Here is a 22140-nt window from a genome sequence, read left to right on the forward strand (position 1 = left end):
CCCCTTCCCTCATTTGTTTTATAGAATCCTGCATATTCTGGATTTGGCTGATTATATCCCCAGGGTTTTATTTACCATGTTCCTCTATCTCTGTTCTTTTAAACTAAAAATTATATCTAATAGTTCGAGGATTAGATTGAGACTTAGACTGAAGTTCTTTTTTGGTAGGGAGATGGTGTCTCATTTCACTTTAGTGATGTTAAAATTCAACAGTGGAGAGGCACTTACTACTTGCAGTTACTTTCACAATAAACATCATACATGTGAAAAAAATTCAACAGTGGGTTCAACTGGTGTCAGCCAGTTTTATCCATAATAAAGCTTTCCCACCAGTCTTCCCACTTGGTTTTAGCAGCAGATAATTATTATTTAATTAGGGCTTGTAAAATGATGATTTTCTAATTATATTACCCCTCCAACCTTTATTTACTATGATTTGTCTGTGAAAAAGGACTTTCTCTTACAGCTCTTTCATTCACTTGTAATAAAATCTGTACAAGAAAAACATTCTCTTTTGTTAATTTTCTTTTTAAAAAAAATGTTGTTTTTTTTTTTTTTTTTACTTTTTGAGAGAGAGGGAGAGAGACAGTGTGCGCGCGTGGGAGAGGCAGAGAGAGGGAGACACAGAATCCAAAGCAGGCTCCAGGCCCTGAGCTGTCAGCATAGAGCCCGATGTGGGGCTCAAACTCATGAACTGTGAGATGGTGATGCAAGCTGAAGTTGGGTCGGATACTCAACTAAGCCACCCAGGTGCCCCTCAGTTTTCAAAATAATAGGAAACTTCTCCAGGCAATGAATGTGTTTTCTTTTTTTAGTAGTGTATCATTATGAATTTATGGGTTTTGATATTATTGATTTGTTTCAATCCATTACAGTCATTATTCTTTTTGATACTAAAATCATCTCATCTTTCATTAGTGGTATCTCCTTCATGTTGGCTCCTGTGTACTTTTTTCTGTTTTTATCATGGAAAAATTTTAAGGAGACTTAAAAATAGAGGGAATAATAAAATGAAACCAGTACACCTATTCCCAAGATTCAGTAATTATCAAGATCTTGTCATATCATTTAAAAAACACAGTGTAGAGTCTTCTTAATTCTCCGGTGTGTATTTAACAGTTCCCATCCACTGGAACCCCTTGGGTCAGAAGTACTAAGTCAAGACTGGCTTAGGGATCTACCACTTGACAGAGTTGGATTGTACCACTATTACTTTTCCTCCTCACGGACCATTAGGTTTTCACTATGATAAACGTATGCTGCAGTGAGCATTATTTCTGTATGTTTATGAATGAGGATTCTTTGGATATATATACCCAGGAAGTAGAATTGCTTGGTTGTGGGATATGCTCTGTTCAGCCTTACTAGATATTGCTCAATTGTTCTCCAAAATAATTGTACCAATTTATATTACATTTCCTGCTGCTTTGTATACTTACTGATACTTGCTACTACCAGATTAAAAGTATTTGCTAATCTAATGAGTGTAGAGTATTATTGTTTTAATTTGCATTTGTCTGTTTATTGGTGACATGCAGTCATTTATTCAACAAATAACTTACCAAACACTAAATACCAGTCACTGTTTTTAGATGTTTGGTAAACACCAGAGGTTGAACAAAGATCCCTGTTCTCATAGATCAAATAAGAGGAGATAGACAATAAGCAGGAAATGTAATAAATACAGTAAGTATTAAAGTGTTAGAAGTGCTGTAGTGAGGAAACCTATTTTCTTCATGTTGATTTTGCATTTCTTTTGTTAGTATCTATTTCTAATCATTGTGAATGGCATATTTAAAAATTACATTTTCTAATAGTTCATTGCTGTTATAAGGTAGTGCTTTGTTGTTCATATTTTTAGTATTCATCTTATACAGCAACTTTTAAAACTTTATTTTAATTCCAGTGTGATTAACATACAGCATTATGTTAGCCTCAGGGGTACAATATAGTGATTGAACAATTCTGTGTATTACTCAGTTCTCATCACGATAAATGTACATCTTAATCCCCTTCACCTAGTTCACCCCCCTCACCTCCCCCTCTGGTAACCACCCATTTTCTATATTTAAGAGTCTATTTTTTGTTGTTGTTGTTTTTTGTTTTGGTCTCTTGTTATTAGTTTCTTAAATTCCACATATGATTGAAATTATATGGTATTTGTCTTTGACTTATTTCACTTAGCATTATACTCTGTAGCTCCATCCATGTTGTTCCAAATGACAAGATTTCATTCTTTTTTTGTGGCTAATTAACGTTGCAATGTAAATATATACCACATCTTCTTTATCCATTCATCAATAATGGACACTTAGGTTACTTCCATAATTTGGCTGTTGTCAATAATGTCGCTATAAACGTAGGAGTGCATATATCCTTTTGAATTAGTGTTTTCGCACTCTTTGGGTAAATACCGAGTAGTGAAATTACTGGGTCATATGGTAGTTCTGTTTTTAGCTTTTTGGAGAGCCTCTATACTGTATTCCACAGTGGTTATACCAGTTTGCATTCTCACCAACAGTGCACAAGGGTTTCTTTTTCTCTACATCATCACCAACCCTTGTTGTGTCTTGTCTTTTTGGTTTTAGCCATTCTGACAGGTGTGAGGTGATATCTCATTGTGGTTTTGATTTGCATTTCCTTGATGATGCTCAAGTGATGTTGAGTATTTTTTCATGTGTCTGTTGGCCATCTTTATATTGTCTTTTTTGTTTGTTTTGAAATTTGAACTTTATTTTTATTTTTAATTTATTGTCAAGTTAGCTAACATGTAGTGTAGTCTTGGCTTCAGGAGTAGATTCCCATGATTCATCTCTTTCCTACAGCACTCAGTGCTCATCCCAACAAGTGTCCTCCTCAATGCCCATCACCCATTTTCCCCAACCCTCCATCCCTATCAACTCTCAGTTCTCTGTATTTAAGAGTCGCCTATGGTTTGCCTCCCTCTCTGTTTGTAACTTATTTTTCCTTCCCTTCCCCTATGGTCTTCTGTCAAGTTTCTCAAATTCCACATCTGAGTAAATTTGTATGATATTTGTCTTTCTCTGACTGACTTATTTCACTTAGCATAATGCCCTCCAGTTCCATCCACGTTGTTGTAAATGGCAAGATTTCATTCTTTTTCATTGCCGAGTGGTATTCTATTGTATATATATATATATATATATACCACGTCTTCTTTATCCATTTATCAATTGATGGACATTTGGGCTCTTACATAATTTGGCTGTTGTTGATAGTGCTGCTATAAACATTGGGGTACATGTGCCCCCACGAATCAGCACTCCTCTTTCCTTTGGGTAAATTCCTAGTAGTGCTATTGCTGGGTCATAGGGTAATCCTATTTTTAATTTTTTGAGGAACTTTCATATTGTTCTCCAGAGTGGCTGCACCAGTTTGCATTTCCACCAACAGTGCAAGAGGGTTCCCCTTTCTCCACATCTTCTGTTTTTGGATGAAAAGTTTTGAATATATCTGTTAAGTCCATCTGGTCCAATGTGTCATTTGGAACCATTGTTTCCTTATTGATCTTCTGCCTAGATGATATGTCCATTGATGTAAGTGGACTATTAAAGTCCCCTACAATGATGGTATTATTATCCATACATTTATTTATGTTTGTGATTAATTGATTTATATATTTGGGTGTTTCCACGTTGGGGGCATAAACATTTACAATTGTTAGCTCTTGTTGATGGATAGTTCCCTTAATTATGATAGAATGACCTTCTTCTTCTTCTCTTATTATAGTCTTTGGTTTAAAATCTAGTTTGTCTGATACAAGTATGGCTACTCTGGCTTTCTTTAGACAGCCATTAGCATGATAGATGGTTTTCCATCCCCTCATTTTTTTTTTAACTTTTAATTTTTTAAAAAAATTAATTTATTTTTTAATTTACATCCAAGTTAGCATATAGTGCAACAGTGATTTCAGGAGTAGATTCCTTAATGCACCTTACCCATTTAGCCCATCCCCCTTCCCACAACCTCTCCAGCAACCTTCTGTTTGTTCTCTATATTTAAGTCTCTTGGGATGCCTGGGTGGCTCAGTCTGTTAAGCATCCAACTTGAGCTCAGGTCATGATCTCATGGTTCATGAGTTTGAGCCCGCATCAGGTTCTGTGCTGAGAGCTCAGAGCCTGGAGCCTGCTTTGGATTTTGTGTCTCCCTCTCTCTCTGCCCCTCCCCCACTCGGTCTCTCTCTGTTTTTCAAAAATGAATAAATGTTAAAAAAAAAAAAAGTCTCATGTTTTGTCTCCCTCCCTGTTTTTATATTATTTTTACTTCCCTTCCCTTATGCTCATGTTTTGTATCTTAAATTCCTCATATGAGTGAAATCATATGATATTTGTGTTTCTCTGACTAATTTCTCTTAGTATAATACCCTCTAGTTGCAAATGGCAAGATTTTATTCTTTTTAATCACCAGGTAGTATTCCATTTTATATATATATATATATATATATATATATATATATATATATATACACACACACACACACACACACACATATACATATACATACATACATACATACCACATCTTCTTTATCCATTCATGCGTCAACCATCCCCTCACTTTCAATCTGCAGGTGTCCTCAGGTCTAAAATGAATCTCTTGTAGGCAGCCTATAGATGGATCTTGTTTTTATATCCATTTTCATACCCTGTGTCTTTTGACTGGGGCATTTAGTCCATTTACATTCAGAGTGGTTATTGAAAGATGGGGTTTAGTGTCATTGTGTTATCGGTAGATTCTTGCTTGTGGTGATGTCTCTGGTTCTTTGTAGTCTTTGCTGCTTTCCACTCCCAGAGCCTCCCTTAGGATCTCCTGCAGGGCTGGTTTAGTGGTCATGACCTCTTTTAGTTTTTGTTTGTCTGGAAAAGCCTTTATCTTTCCTTCTATTCTGAATGACAGTCTTGCTGGATAAAGGATTCTTGACTGCATATTTTTCCTATTCAGCACGTTGAATATTTCCTGCCACTCCCTTCTGGCTTGCCAAATTTCAGTGGACAGGTCTGCTACTACCTTTATGTATCTACTCTTGTTGGTTAAGGCCCATTTGTCCCTAGCTACTTTCAGGATTCTCTTTATCTCTGCATTTTGCCAGTTTCACTATTATATGTCGTGGTATTGACCTGTTTTTGTTGATTTTGAAGGGAGTTCTCTTTGCCTCCTGAACTTGGATGTCTATTTCCTTCCCCAGATTAGGGAAGTTCTCAGTTGTAATTTGTTCAAATAAACCTTCTGCCCCTTTCTCTGTCTCTTCTTTTTCTGGAACTCCTATGATATGGATATTATTTTGTTTCATTGAATCACTTAGGTCTCTAAGTCTCCCCTTGTGGACTAGTAATTTATTTTCCCTCTTTTTTTCAGCTTCATCATTTTCCATAATTTCATCTTCTATTTCATCTATTCTCTCCTCTGCTTCTTCCATCCTCGTCACTGCATCTAGTTTATTTTGCATCTCATTTACAACATTTCTTAATTCATCATTATGACTATTTCTTAGGTCTTTGATCTCTGCAGCAGTTAGATTCTCTTCTGTCTTCTATGCTATTTTCAAGCCCAGCTATTAGTCTTATGACTATTATTCTAAATTCTTGTTCAGATATATCTGTTTTGAGCAATTCTCTGGCTGTCATTTCTTCCTGGAATTTCTTTTGAGGAGAATTCTTCCATTTAATCATTTTGGCTAGGTTTCTGTCTTTTATGTGTTTTAACAGTTTGTTGTGTGTCCTGCACCTGTAAGTACTACAATATTAAAAAACTTTGGTTCCAAGAAAGTTGCACACTCCTGAAAACTCTGATGTTTAGGCCCTAAGGCTGTTTGCAAAGTAGAAACTAGCTCTCTCCATATTTTTCATTCCCTAGTCTGTGGTCCAGAGTGGTTTTTCTCTTGTCCAAATACAATACTACAGTTCCACAGCCTCTCTTTTTCTTCCTTTTGTCACTCTGCAGAAGGGGTTCCCCCCACTCTGTTCCTATGCTGCCGGTTTTCTCTCTCCAAATTAGCAAACATGCACCTCAGTCCCACCAAGATGTCTTCCTCCACCTGAGTCTGTTCTCCAGGGAGGGTCCAAGTCAGGTCTGGGGGCTCCACTCAGCTACTATATGTCATCTTTGGAGAAATGTCTGTTGGTACTTTTTCCCAGTTTTTAATTGATTTTTTTTTTTTTTTTTTTTGGTGTTGAGGTGTAGAAGTTCTTTGTATGTTTTACATACTAACCTTACTGAATACATCATTTGCAAATATCTTCTCTTATTCAATAGGTTCATTTTGTTTTGTTGATTCTTTCCTTTGCTGTGTAGAAGCTTTTTATTATTTTTATTTTAAAAAAATATTTTTTTTGAATAAGCTCTTCGAACTCATGACCTCAAGGTCAAGAGTTGCATGCTCTAGCAACTGAGCCAGCCAGGTGCCCCAGAAGCTTTTTATTTTGGTGTAGTCCTAATAGTTTATTTTTTCAGCAACTGTTAATAGTTGTACTAGTTTAGAGATTCTCTTAGATTTTTCTATGTAACCAGTTTTGAAATCTTTGAATAATAATACTTTTTAATCACTTTCTAATTCTTTATTTTTTAAAGCGTTTGAAATTTTATACATATTTTTATTAACAGAGTTTATTTTTTACAGGAGTTGTAGATTTATGGATATACTGAACATATAATACAGGGAGTTTTCTTATCACCTCTTCTCCACCCCCTCCCTGAAGTTTCCTGTTATTAACACATACATTAGTTACAATTAATGAACCAATTCTGATATGTTATTATAAACTTAAAAGTTAATGTTTTATTTATATTTATTAACTAAAAATAACATGAAAAAGCCACATTTTTTCCAGGTTTGCTTAGTTTTTACCTCAATGCCTTTTCTGTTTCAAGAGCCCACCCAGGACACTGTGTTAAATTCAATTATCATGTCTCCTTAGGCTGCTCTTGTCTGGGTCATTTTCTCAGACTTTGCTTGTTTTTGATGCTCCCTTATTTTAAAAAGTTTATTGCATAAAGCATCCAGTGTAGTATTTTTTTTTTAAGTTTATTTATATTGAGAGAGAGCATGTGTGTAAGTGGGGAGGGGCGGGGGGGTGGGGAGAGAATCCCAAGCAGTTTCCGCGCTGTCCTGGTAGAACCTAATATAGGTCTCAATCTCATGAACTGTGAGATCATGACCTGAGCTCAAGTCAAGAGTTGGATGGTTAACCGATTGATCCACCCAGGTGCTCTCAGTATAATTTTTAATAGTTGTAGTGAAAGTGGGGAGCCTTGTCTTTTTCCTGACCATAAGGGGAATACTTCTTAAGTCCTGAAGTATGATGTTTGCCCTAAAGTTTGATAGGTACTTTATCAGATTGAGATAATTCTGTTTTTATTGTCTACGAATTTTTGTCATGAAAATATAAGTCTTTTCTGCATCCATTAGACCACGAATTTTTCTTTAATCTGTTTATCATGGTGAATTATTGTAGTGAATTAATAGGTTTTCAGATATTGAACCGTCCTTGCATTTAAAGCCTACTTGGTCATAATGTATGGCCATTTATATACCAACATACATGCATACGCACATATGTACATACATATTTACATATAAATTTACAACAGTTACATATTATGGATAAATAATATGTGATGGATTTGGCTTAGTAATCTCTTTAGAATTTTTCCATGTATATTCATGACGAGATTGGATATAATTTTCTAGAACTGTATTTTTTTGTAAATTCTGCCCCCAACATGGGGCTCAAACTCATGGCCCCCAGATGAAGAGTTGCATGCTCTACTGACTGAGCCAGCCAGGTGCCCCTCTGGTTTTTGTTTTGTTTTTGTACATAGGTATGATAGATTTTTCCTTAGTTCTCTTAATATTATTATTAAGTAGACTTCACGCCCAGCCTAGAGCCCATCATGGGGCCTAAACTCACTGCTCTGAGATCAAGACCTGAGCTAAGACCAAAACTCAGGCACTCAATTGACTGAGCTACCCAGGGGCCCAGTCTCTTAATGTTATTATTTAAAAAAAATTTTTTTTAATGTTTGTTTATTTTTGAGAGAGCGAGTGAGAGTGATCAGGGAAGGGGCAGAGACAGGGGGAGACGCAGAATCTGAAGCAGGCTCCAGGCTCTGAGCTGTCTGGTACAGAGCCCAACGTGGGGCTCAAGATAAGGAACTGTGAGATCATGACGTGAGCTGAAGTCGGGCACTTAACTGACTGAGCCACTGAGGTGCCCCATATTATTATTATTTGAAAGTTTATTTATTTTGAGAGAGTATGTGCTTGTGAGTGGGGGAGGGGCAGAGAGGGAGAGAGAGAATCCCAGGCAGGCTCTGTGCTGTCAGTCCAGAGTCTGATGCAGGACTTGATCTCACAAACTGTAAGATCATGACCTGCACCAAAATCAAAAGTCCAATGCTTAACCAAATGAGCCATTTAGGTGCCCCCTTAATATTATTAATTAATTAAGCTTTAGTTGGTCTTTGTCTTTCTGCTTTGGGCTTGGAGGAGATTCCTGAAATAGGTCTTTTGAAAATATCTACTCTCCTCTCTTAGATCTCAGTTCTTCTAGTTTAATATTTAAAGCTTTAGAATTTGATTAGAATTCAGTTGGTAGATTATGAGACTCTTAATCCCAGGGTTATGAATTCAAGCCCCATGTTGGGCATGGAGCCTTTTTAAAAAAAAATGAAAAATTAAAATTACAGAATTTTCTTACTGTTAGATCTATGTACTGCCTACCAAATCATCATCATTTGTAGTGGTTCTTATTTATAAGCAAGTCCCCTTGTTACTTTGGAGTGGTGGGTTGCTTAACCTTCAAGAATTTGTGAGCATTTTTATGATTGGCAGTTTTACTATTACTATTAAATTGTTTAAGTTGTGCTTGACTTCTGATTATTCCCTATTGGGGCAATAATGGCAGTGTCTCCCTCTGATATTTGTATCATAGTTTATTGCTTATAAAATACTTTCATATAATAGTATATTTATGTACAAAAAGTGTTTTGTATTTTGGATCCAACTACTTGAAATGCCCTTTACCACTAATACTTCTATGTAAGTTGCTGTAAACTTTTTTCTGGATTATTGCAGACAAAATTAGTCTTTGCCTCTTGTTCCCTATGGTTCACCTCACACAGCAGCCAGAAGGATTTTTAGAGTATAATCGAGTCCTATCCCTCTTGTGTTTAAAATTATAAATGGCTTCCCAACACATTAAAGTCCAAACTCCTTACCATATTACACAAACTTTATCAAGACCTTTGTACATGAGGGTTACTCAAGAAATACCTGTTGAATGAATGACTCATATGTTGGCAATGTTAGAGAGCTCTGTCTTGCCCAGTACGTCAGAACATAGTAATTAGTAGCAGAGTCAGGATGAGAACTTCAGATGTTCTATTTGCAAATTGTTGGACCAAATTATATCTTTTGAGTCGAATCCTCCAGTAGGCTCTGAAGCAAACTATTCTGTTTTTCAGACTATATACCTGTGTTAACTTGTTTATGCCTTTCTCTCCTTGTTTTGCCTTTACAAACCCTGCCCATCCTCAAGACTTGCATTTAGTTCTCCCTTTTATAGAACCTTTTTTTTTTTTTTTTTTTTAATGACTTCAGTACTCTGTTTTTTCTGATTGTGATGGTGGTGTTGGCTTGGGGAAGCTAGAATGTAAGTGGGAAGGGGACTCTAGTAGGAATTAGGTGTTGCTTTACAGGCTGAAATATGTAATTCCACTTTCCACATGACCTTGTGAGGGAAAAAACACATTTTTAAAGATGAGAAAACTCAGTTTCAGAGAGGTTTTCAGTTCTCTCACCCAAATGGGGAAATCTGTACATTAGCCATAAGCCCTCTAAGGCTTCTAAACTAAGCCTTCTACAGCTGCTTGGCAGAGCATGTGCATACCCAGGTGCCCGAGGTCAGAGCAGCCTTCTGCTATCCTGCTTTAGCCTGTTACATTGGACCAGTCGCATATTTCATAGTCTGGCCTATATGTCAGGATCACACGGGGAAATCAGGATGATCTGTTTCTGTTCAATAAAAATTTGACTTTAGTCAAATGCTAAACTTTTTTAGAAGTAGCTGTGATTGTTTTTGTTCATTTGTTTGTTTTGATTTTTTTTTCCTGCTTTACTTGGGCCTCTTACCTGTTTTTTTTCTTTCTCCTTTCTGCTTCTAGTATTATATTCAAGAAGAAAGCCAGAGGAAGCCATTACCCACTGCTGCCGCCCAGTGTTGTAAGTGAGAAACTTGTCTCTGAATCTCCTTAATCACAGCTGTCAGTTCTCCAAACATGGATTTTTTTTTTTTTTTTTTTTAATTGGGGAGGGTGGAGAAGTGATGTGTGTAAACAGAAGATATTCTGGAAGCACCCATATTCAGGCCTATATCTTCAATGGTTATCTGACCATTGGCTTTAGGAAGAGTCCTTTTGATTATGTGTGGCTATAGGCAGGGCAGTGGTGCTCATATTTTATCTCCATTTGCAAGCTTTTACCCCTGGAGGAATGATTTTTCCCATTTTGTCTCCTTTATCTGTTACTGTTCTTTAAAGCTCAGTTTAAATGTCATCACCCCTGGGAATTCTTCTTGCCATTTCCTCCTTCCCCCATGTCTTGCTTAGGTGTCTCACCTCTCCTTTCAGAGTACTCTGTGCACACATCCATCATATAACCCATTATATACTGTAATTTATGTTTATTTCTTTGACAACACAGTTTTTTTTTTTTTGACAACACGGTTTTTAAAGGCATAGACATTATTCTATTTTATATTTCTAGCCTCTTTCTCCATACCTGATACATAGTATAGTAAACCTCAATAAAGTTTGATAAACAATTGAATGAGAGAACTTGTCATTTCTCTTGAGATTAATTTGCCCAGACTACAAAGATTCATTCTTGAAATGAGACCTGCATTGGCTACCTTTTCAGTTTCTCTCAAAATAGCTTGAGGAAACACTAAAGGACTGACTTGGAGTCTATTCTCTTTCAGTTTTCAACCTCTGGGTGTGTGTGTGTGTGTGTGTGTGTGTGTGTGTGTGTGTTGTGCTTCTTTTGTGTTACTGTAGTTTTTTTCTGAACCAGATGCCAAACTCTTAACAACTCCTGGTTGAAAGCAGTGGTTATAGTAATATTTCTAATAAGAAAAACCATACTAAGTAACATATTTTGAGGTCTTAGAGTATGCCAGATGCTGCTATAAGAGCTAAAATGTACTAACTTATTTAATCTTCACAATAACCCTAAGACATAGGTTTTTACTGTTGTCCCATTTCAGATTAGGAATTACATACCCAAAAATACACATATTTTCTGAATCATTTGGATATAATCTTCAGACTTCATGACACATCAGCATTGTATCTTCTTAGAGCTAGGACAGTCTATATAACCAGAATACCATGATTAGAATCAAGAAATTTAACACTCACACAATAATATTATCTAATATATAGTGCAAATTAAGAATTCCCCTGTTGTCCCCCAAATATTTTTATAGCTGTTCCCTGCCCCCCCACACACACTGTATGATCCAGTCAAGAATCACACATTTTATTTGGTTGTCCTGATTCTTTAATATCCATTAATAATCATAAAAAATAATTTTTGCCTTTTTGGTTGTTTATATTACTGGTATTTTTTTTCCAATTAGAAAATCATTTGATTCACCGGTTGTCCTGATTCTTTAATATCCATTAATAATCATAAAAAATAATTTTTGCCTTTTTGGTTGTTTATATTACTGGTATTTTTTTTCCAATTAGAAAATCATTTGATTCACCAGTTGAATTTTTGAAGTTTATCCTACGTAATTGAGAAGTAGACAAAGGTTTGTGTACAAAAATATTGATTATGAAATTATTTAAATAACAAAACTTGAAAATGACTATAGTTAAACAGTAAATGATCATAAGATTGAATATTATGCATTTATTTAAAATTATGCTTTGAATAATAAAAAGGACATTTTAATGAAAGTTTAAGTTAAAAAGTATATAAAATTGGGGTGTCTGGATGGCTCAGATGGAACAACATGTGACTCTTGATCTCGGAGTTGTGAGTTCAAGCCCCATGTTGGGTGTAGAAGTGACTTGAAAATAAAATCTAAAAAAAAAAGTATATAAAACTTTGTGTGTATGTGTAATTTAAGGCTTCTTGCTATGGATTGAATTTCACATTACCAAAATTCATACATTGAAGCCCTAGCTCCTGTATGACTCTCTTTGGAGATTGGGCCTCTGAGGAGGTGATAAAGGTTAATGAGATCATAAGAATGAGGCCCTAATCTGATAGAGTCTGTACCCTTATAAGAGAAAAGGGCAACAGAGCTCTCTGTGTGAGGACATAAGAAGCTGGCTATCTGCTAGCTGGGAAGAGAACCTTCACTAGGAATCAAATCACTTGGCACCTTGATCTTGGACTTCCCAACCTCCAAAACTGGAATACAAATTTCTGTTAAGTCTACCCATTCTATGGTATTTTGTTATGGCAGCCTGAGCAGGTTAATAGAGATATTGGTTCCTAGAGGTGGGGTGCTGCTATAAACAAATACCTAAAAATGAAGAAGTGGCTTTGGAACTGGGTGATGGTAAAACCTGGAAGAATTTTCCAGCGCTTACTAGAAAAAGGCAAGATTGCTGTGAAGGGACTGTTGGCAGAAATAAGGATATAGAAGGCCATTCTGGAGTAGTCTCAGATGGAAGTAAGGAACAGTTTATTGGAAACTGGAAGAAAGGCAATCCTGGTTACAAACTGGCAATAAACTTGGCTAAATTGTTGTGTTTGTGAAAGATAAAAATTTGTAAGGGGATTTCTAAGCAAAGTATTGAAGATGTGGCTTGGGTCTTGCTTACTGCCTATAGTAAAATGAGAGAGGAGAGAGTTGAATTGAAGAAGGAATTGTTAAGTAAAAAGGAACCATAATTTAGTTCCTTAGCCAATTTGTATTGTAAAAAATGAGAAAGTTTGTTTTGAAGAGAACAATAAAGAGATCGTGGGTTTGGTCTATGGATTAACCAGCAAACTCAGCAGAATCTAGAAGTAGAAATGGGATATCAGCAGAGACACTGCCAGTTTCAACTAACTGGGACAAAGAAAGAGGGAGGCAGTGAAGACTGTTAGACTTCTTGGATTCTGCAGGATCAGACCATGGTGTTGTTTGGCTGTGAACATGTGCTTTTTCTTGAGGAAAGGGAAGAATGACCTGGAAGGTGATTGATTCAGAGATTATCAGGGCTGCCACTCTCAGCACAGGCCCAAAGGGCAATTAATGCTGTTTCCTTCTGTTTCAGAGGGATAGAGCAATGCAGAAAGCCATGGGGCAGGGCTATCCTTTAGAGCTGTGGAGGTGCTGGCACCCCAGTGGGATGTCAAAACAAAGAGAAATATTCTACAGCCTTAAGATCTAATATAATTTGCCTTGCTAGGTTTTGGATTTACTTGGGATCCATTACCTTTTCCATCTTTTCTTTTTCTTTCTTGTAGAATGGGAATCTCTCTCTTATGCATGCCCACCATTGTATTTTGGGAACACATAACTTGTTTGGTTTCACAGGTTCATAGCTGGAGAGGAGTTTTGCCTCAGGATGAATCATACGTGGAGTCTCATTCGTATCTACTTAGTTGATATTTACGTGATGCTTTGGACTTTGGACTTTAGACTTTAGAGTTGGAGTTAAGATTTGTGGGGCTGATGGGATGGAAAAAATGTATTTTGCATGCAATAGAGACATGAATTTGGGGGGGTCAGAGGTGGAATGCTGTGGGCTGAATTGTGTTCCCTCAGTGTGATTGTATTTGGAGACAGAACATGTGAGAAGATGTTAAATGAAGTCATTGGGGGCCTTAATCTAATAGGGCTGGTGCCCTTTAAAAAAGAGGAAGAGACACCAGAGCTCTCTCTGCTATGTGAGGACACAGAAAGAAGGTGGCCATTTGCAAGGTAGGAGAGGTCTCACTAGAAATCAAACCCTCCAGAACCTTGATCTTTGACTTTTCAGCCTCCAGAAACTGTGAGAAAATAAGTTTCTACTGTTTAAGCACCTAGTTTATGATATTTTGTTATGGCAGCCAAGCAGATTAATACATGTATATAAATGTATTTATACAATTAGAGTGAAAATATCTGGAAATAGAAGCACCAGAATATTAATCAAATTTGTTTCTGATATGGGGAATTGACTTTTTTTAAAAATTCTTCTAGTTTTAATGTAAAAGAAATCAATGTGTAGTTCCAAATGAAATCCCAGCAGGGATTATTTTGAAGGATTATTTTGAAGGATTCAAAAACTTAACTATAACACTTATATGGTACTATTTTTTTCTTCTTCTTTTAATTTAGTATAATTAACACACAGTATTATGTTAGTTTCAGGTATACAGTATAGTGATTCAGCAATCCTTTATATTACTCAGTGCTCATGATAAGTGTATTCTTAATGTCCTTTACTTGTTTCACCTCTTTCCCTACCTCCACCCCTCTGGTAACCACCAGTTTGTCCTCTGCATTTAAGAATCTGTTTTTTGTTTGTCTCTTTTTCTTGGTTCATTTTGTTTTTTAAATTCCATATATGAGTAAAATCATATGGTATTTGTCTTTCTCTGACTGACTTATTTCACTCAGCATTATATCCTCTAGATCCATCCATGTTAATGCAAATGGCAAGATTTCATTCTTTTTTATGACTGAGTAATATCCCATTATGTCTGTGTACCACATCTTCTTTATTCATCTATGGGATTATGACTTTAAAAAAATTTTTTTAATGTTTATTTTTGAGAAAGAGAGAGGGAGGGAGGGAGGGTGGGGCAGAGAGAGAGGGAGACACAGAATCTGAAGCGGGCTGTAGGCTCTGAGCTGTCAGCACAGAGCCCGACTTGGGGCTCGAACTCGTGAACCGTGAGGTCATGACCTGAGCTGAAGTCGGATGCTTAACTGACTGAGCCACACAGGCACCCTGGGATTATGAGTTTTTAATCCCGTTTTGCACCTTACATTTTCTAAGTATATTTAACGATGTACCACCATTTTTTTTTTTTTTTTTTTTTTTTTTTTTTTTTTTTTAAGTAATCACTGCACCCAATGTGGGGTTTGAACTCATGACCCTGAGATCAGGAGACACATACTCTGACTGAGCTAGCCAGGTGCCTCCAACAATGTACTACTTTTAATAGGTAAGATTTATTAAGAGTAATGGAATAATTGAGTCATTGTTCTAGATCTGGGTTTGCTCCTATCTCTCTGAGTGACTTTAGAAGTCTTTTTACTGTCTACTTCAGTTTCTTGATGTATAGAAGGGGAGAGTTGGTCTAAATGGTCTCTAGGTTTCTTTTAGCTGTTGTATCATATGACCCTATAACTTTCTAGTCCTGAGATGCCTTCACATGGATGGTCCTGCACTACCCTTTCTTTCAGGGTCAGTTATCTGCAGTTACTTTTGAGATGTCTTCAGAATATTTTCAGAAATGACTGCTCCTCTAAAGGAGCCTTTAGTCTTCACTTTGATTTGAAGGTTTCTCTGGTCCCAATTATTTGTATCTACTCTTAAAAGTGATAGAATTATTTAGAACTATTGGGGTAAACTATATACTTCCCAGTGTTTTCTTTGGGAGCAAACCTTTCTGATGGTGAATTTAATATCCAGTAATAACATTCTGCTCCCACTTTTATCTTAGGATGTTTTAGTCTCCTTTGGTAACTGTAATATGTGATATATTAGAAGGTAATTATTATATACCTATGTTTTTTATCCCATCTATTATTGCCAGTTCAAGCAACTAGGCTGTCTTGTGCCCATTACTTCAGGGACAGATATGGAAGGCAAAGAGCAGAATAAATGGTCTTCTTGGCTTTAGTTTCCTAAAAGCTAGAAAGAGAATATTCTGGAGAATGTGCAAAATGTTTTAGATGAATATTATAGGAGGAAGGAGGGCTTCACTCTAGTCTGCCTATTTCTGACTAAGGAAAGATTTCCTTGATTTGAGTGACAGGAGAGAGATGCAAGGAAAATGAAAGATAGTCACCAGAGTAGGCATATTGGGACTTCGTCTTACATTCTGGGTTAGAGTTCTGGTTAACAGTAGGACCCCAAAGAGGGAATGGCTTGGGGCGCTTGGCTGACTCAGTTGGTGGAACATGTGACTCTTGATCTCAGGGTCATGAGTTCAAGCCCCCAAGTTGGGCATAGAGCTTACATGAACAAAACAAACAAACAAAAAAGGAAATGGCTCTGTGCTGTGTCTAGGCAGATGGGCCATCATGGAGATTTCCGTGTTCCAGTGAGTTGCACATGCTGTGAATGAATCCTGGGCTCTCTAGAAGTAGCAAAGTGAGACTCTGGTCCTAGTGGAGCCACTTGGGCAGGATTAAGAGAAGTCTTAGAAGTGTTCTCTGTGGGGGTGCCTGGGTGGCTTAGTCTGTTAAGCATCTGACTTCAGCTCAGGTCATGATCTCATGGCTCGTGGGTGTGAGCCCCAAGTCAGGCTCTGTGCTGACAGCTCAGAGCCTGGATCCTGTTTCAGATTTTGTCTCCCTCTCTCTGTACCTCCCCTGCTTGCACTCTTTCTCTCTCAAAAAATAAACAAACATTAAAAAAAATTAAAAAAAAAAGTTCTCTGTGTACCAATGATCAAGAACTAGAGAAGATCTAGGATATTTCAGTGAATGCCAGTATACAAAGACATATCTGTGCCATAAGCAGTTACTTAACTGCAGTGTCTTATTTTCACACTAAGTCAGTTGTTAGGATTGGTGGCAGACACCCTCAGATGCATGTTTTTTGCATGCTTGAACCTCTTGCTTACTTTTGCAGGTCTTATGTACATGGCAGCTTTTTCATATTTGAGTAATTTTTGTTCGATTTATTGAGATATTCTGAGGCTGTGCAATTTGGTCTGCATATTAGATACAAATCTCATGTGCAACAAATGGTATAATGTGAATATTTACCTTAGCCACAGGGCTAAACATAATAGGAAGTTGGTGTGGAGAGAGAAACTGGTTTATTCCTTCTCCAAATGTGTTTAAATTTTCTGTGATATTCAAACTTCATTCTTTAGTAAGGATATTTCTACCTACGTCTTGTCAAAGAATGAAGCAGCACACCATGTTGTCACACAAAACAGTTTAAGGACTACTAAGTTCTACAACTTTCTGCTATTTTCAATTTTTATACATGTCTGGCTGTTACAATCCCCACCGCCCCCCCCCCCCCCCCCCCCCCCCCCGCTATATTATCAATGATGGTATTGCTGGCTGCAATTGAGAAGTGAATCAAAAAGTGATTTAGTATCTGGCAAGGATTTGATGAGATGATTACTCACATACTCTGCTAGGGTGTCTAAATTAGCACAACCTTTCTAACTCAGTAATTTTACTTCTAGGAGATATTCAAGGAAAGTAACTTGATGCAAAGGAACATTTATGTTTAGATTTTAATTATAGTGGAGAAAAAATGCAAAAATATTGGAAGAATGGATAATTGTGGCATCTCCATGTAATGGAGTACTATGCTTTTAAATAGTTTAAGATACAGCAGACATTTATGTGAATAAGTTTTAAAAAGGAGGATTTTTAGGTAATTAAATAATATGATCTCAATTATCTAAAAAATTGTTTACACATAAACATAGGAAAAAAACTTCCAAGGAAATACAGCTCTGATAGTGGCTCTGAGTGGTAGGAATATAGGAAAGTTTTATTTTTGTTTTTATTTTTTTTGTACTTGAGGATTTTCTCCAAATGCATTTGGTGTATGATAATTACGGAAACAATAAATATTAAAAATGGTCCCAGGCCTGACAATGTGGAGGCAAGTCATGTAGATTTACTTTTTCAGTTTGGATTTGAGACTCTATTGAACAATAGTTGGTTGTTGAGGTTGACACATTTTAGTTTAATAATACCAGTGATTTCTTGATTGAGAGTGCTAAGTGGTTCTTAAAGTTTCAATGTCTCTTTTATTGGTGATATCCCTAAGGTCTCTCCTAATCAGTTACTATATCTGAAATAAAAAGGGTTTGGGGTCTATTATTTTTATTTGTACTAGGACCTTGAAGATGGCTTGAAGTTTTGAGATATAGCCCACCATTGGTGTTTCAGAGATTTCTCTGATTGTCTGTGAAGGGTGTGTTTCACTGGTCTTGTTACAGTATTTATTATAAATAGTGACATATCATATTATAAACCAAAATTCCCTGAGAATGAATCAGTCTTTTAAATTAGTAAAATAGGGCATAACTCAACATATTGTTTAAAATTTTTTTTAAAGTATGATTCAGAAGAGTTGGGTGTGAGTCACGTCCATAAATACCAGTGACCAAACATTGAGAAGTATTGTCAGTTAATACGCAGGTTGGCTACCAAGTGGTGACATCTTACTTGACTACCACTAACTGCAAAAGGATTTTTTTTTTTACCAACATATCCAAAAGAGACATGTTTGTATAAAATGACTTACCCTTCAACTTTTTGTTATATTTGCTGATCTTTCATGCTGATATTATTGATTCTTTGACAGGAAGCTAGAGGTGTTCAGTGTTTCCCACTACTGTTAAGCCATCATGTCTGACATGCATATATCTACTCTGTACTACATTCACATAATCCTCTTATATACCCCTATTGTTCTTGGTTTCCATCTAAAATTGTCTACTGCCATGCTATGGCTTTTTTTCTAATATTCTATCTTTTGAGGGAGGCAGAGAAATGGGCCATTCTATACATGTAACCAGTTATTCCCCATCTGGAAGATTAGATTCCTGTGCACTGTACAGATGATAGTATAATTCCTTGACCAAAATCAACCAAACACAAAACTCAGCAGATACTGCCAATACTGCTCTTAATCCTATTTCTCCACCTACCATAAACAAGACTAACTTTAAGCTTATGGGGTATTATGGTTGCCTCCTGATAGGGGCCAGGACTTGTTTTCCTAGTCAGGAGATGGTGGATTCTAGTAGCCAGGAAATTTTATCTGTTTCTGATTGAGAATCCCTTTCTTCCATTTTGGACCCACCCCGTGCCAGAAGGAGTGGACCCAATTGGCAAGTATGTACTGCATCAAGGTATGATCATATAGAGTAGACTATGAGACTACCACTCCAGCATTTTATTTATTTATTTTTAAATGTTTATTTTATAATTTTGAGAGAGAGAGAGAGAGAGAGGCAGAAAGAGAGGGAAAGCGAGAATCCCAAGCAGGCTCTGTGCTGTCAGCACAGAGCCCGACATGGGGCTTGATCTCACAAACCATGAGATCACGACCTGAGCTGAAAACAAGAGTCAGATGCTTAACTGACTAAGCCACCCAGGTGCCCCATCACTCCCAGTATTTTATACCAGAGGACACCAACTTGAGAGGACTTGGCACTTCCTGACCATCAGAGCTAACCACTTTGCACAGCTCTAGATAAAAAGGAAGCTTGGCTGGCATCAGATCCTGTGGCCTATTCTCCAGTAATTTTCTTTCCTGTATTACTATTTCCAGATGAGGATAGCCACCATGCTGATAGCCCCTGCCTATCAGGAGACCTAATTCTTAGAGAACTTTGTGGCTTCACAGTCTGAACTAGGGCTAGCATCCTTGTAGGAGTATATACTGGATGAATCCATTTTCCAACAGTGTCTTGAAGAGATCTAGAATCCCTCACTGTAACTTTTGAAGCGACAGAAAACACCGTGTCCTCTATATCCTTTTGCAGTCAGTGCTATGTTGCTGTTGCATGGCAGTCACCTTCAAAACATTCTATGATCTACTAGGACTTTTGATAGCCTTTTTAAACAGTTCCCTGCCCTGAAATTGGGTAATAGGTACCCAAGATAGTCCTGGGAGACCTGAGAAATTACTGAATTCCTGTATCCCAGGTTCCTCAGGGACACTGTCACCTTGGATTTAATTACAAATATGTCCACTCCTCAAAGCCATAATACTTACACTGTCATTTAAATTCAAGTCCTGTTAAGTGGGCTATGTAGTCCCTGTACCAGCTGGCTTTTAGCTCCATCCATTGTAGTGCAACCTCATAAAAGAGATGTTCTAGCTCCTTAACTTTCCTAGTCACTTTTTGTCATAATGTGGCTTTAAGTACATGACATGAATTTTGAGGGTTCTGTTCAATGCCCTCAATGTCAAAATTTGGTCTCATTAAAACTTGTGCAGTGTATTGCTTTCCTTGTTATAAATCTTGGTGGCCACTTTGCATGGTATTGTGAAGAAAGCAGACCAGAGTTTTCTTTATTTTTGTATTTTTTGTATTTTTTTGTTCAGGTCTTCCCAGCATTTATCTTCTTTTGTGTCACTTCTTAGGGAGTGGGTGAACTGGGGATAAAACCTTGGTCCGTTTGTCTCTTAAGGCCCATGTTCTTTTTACTCTACCACCCTTTGATGGCAAAAATCTCATAGGATATAATTTGTTCAGAAAAATATCCTTTTCTTATTTGCCTTTTGCCTTTTGTGTTATTTTTAAATTAATTCACTTATTAAATAGAAAACATACATAATGGCACACAAACTTTAAAATATTAAAGAGAATACAGTAGAAGGTCTTTCTTCTATTTCTATACCCAGATACTTGGGTCCTCTCCTCAGAAGCAGTCATCATTAGCAGTTTCTTATTAATCATTTGAGAGGTTTTACACTTGTCCAAACATATGTGTATATATTTTTCAGAGATACCTTTTGATTATTTTTTCCATCCTTTGAATTGGTCTTAGAGTACCATATATTACAGTGAAATATTCACAGCTGATTATAGTTCAGATTTGACTACCCCTTCATCAGTGTCCCTTTTGGGTTCTTACTATGTTTTAAAAATTTATTGAAGCCATAGGGAATAGATTATTTCTTGAGTTGCTTCCCATGACAAAGGTCTGTTTCCCTGAAATTCTGGCCTTGAATACACTAGGAATGTTTCCTCTGTCCTCATTCACCCTGCTAGATTGAATTTCACACATTTGTTACTGAGTTAAGAAATTCTGGCAGTTTATATCCAGATAATGTGTTAGAATTCAAAAGTTGTGAGGGAAACTTTGTGGTTATTTTGCAGGGTGTTGCGAAGAATTGTCATTCCCCTGCCCCAACATACTAAATTAGTCCCCTTTTTAGTTTAAACTTTAAAAAAAACAAAAACAACAAAACCTTAGACATGCATGTAACATCTTCACTGTAAAAATCTTTGATTAAGAGACATATACTATAGAAAGTGATAGTTGTCTGTAATACTCCCTCTCCAGTCTACTCCAAGATAACTACTTTTCATAGTTTGGTGTATACTCTTCCAACATCTCTTTTTCTTTTCTTTTTCTTTTTCTCTTTCTCTTTCTCTTTCTCTTTCTCTTTCTTTTTCTTTTTCTTTTTCTTTTTCTTTTTTTCTTTATATGTTTGTTTATTTTGAAAAAGAGTGTGTGTAAGTTGTGGAGCACAGAAAGAAAGGGAGACAGAATCCCAAGCAGTTTCCATGAGGTCAGCAGGGAGCCAGACACAGGGCTTGATCTCAGGAACCATGAGATCATGACCTGAGCCGAAATCAAGAGTCAGACGCTAAACTGACTCAGCCACTCAGGCGCTCCTACTCTTGCAACATCTTAATTTTGTTTTGTTTTGTTTTAATATGTTTATTTATTTTGACAGAGCGAGAGAGAGAGAGGGCGCACAAGCAGAGGAGGGGCAGAGAGCAAAGGAAATAGAGAGAATCCCAAGTAGGCTCTATGCTGTCAGCACAGAGCTTGACACAGGGCTCGAACTCACAAACCCTGAGATCATAACCTGAGCCTAAATCAACAGTTGGTTCTTAACTGACTGAACCACCACGTGCCCTTTAATTTTTCTTTTTCTTTTTTTTTTTTTAAATTTTTTTTTCTTACATTTTATTTATTTTTGAGAGAGCGAGAGAGAGAGAGAGAGAGAGACAAAGCACAGGTGGGGGAGGGGCAGAGAGAGGGAGACAGAATCCGAAATAGGCTCCAGGCTCCAAGCTGTCAGCACAGAGCCCGACGCGGGGCTCGAACCCACGAACTCTGAGATCAAGACCTGAGCCGAAGTCAGTTGCTTAACCGACTGAGCCACCCAGGCGCCCCTAATTTTTCTTTTTATAAAATAAGTTAAATTTTTAAAAATGTTTATCTTGAGAGAGAT

At 36.9% G+C, this 22140-nt stretch overlaps 1 protein-coding gene across 4 annotated transcripts in view; it reads left to right on the forward strand.

Moving 5' to 3' along the window:
- UNC13B (unc-13 homolog B) overlaps positions 1-22140 on the forward strand; it is a 258600-nt gene that overhangs the window by 108325 nt on the left and 128135 nt on the right. For all 4 annotated transcript variants that reach the window (XM_042914010.1, XM_042914013.1, XM_042914011.1 and 1 more), the window contains exon 7: positions 10183-10240. In XM_042914010.1, the coding sequence (XP_042769944.1) occupies positions 10183-10240 (58 nt within the window). The remainder of the gene's footprint in view (positions 1-10182; positions 10241-22140) is intronic.

Source organism: Panthera leo, chromosome D4 (assembly GCF_018350215.1).
Source record: "Panthera leo isolate Ple1 chromosome D4, P.leo_Ple1_pat1.1, whole genome shotgun sequence".
Lineage (NCBI taxonomy): Eukaryota > Metazoa > Chordata > Mammalia > Carnivora > Felidae > Panthera > Panthera leo.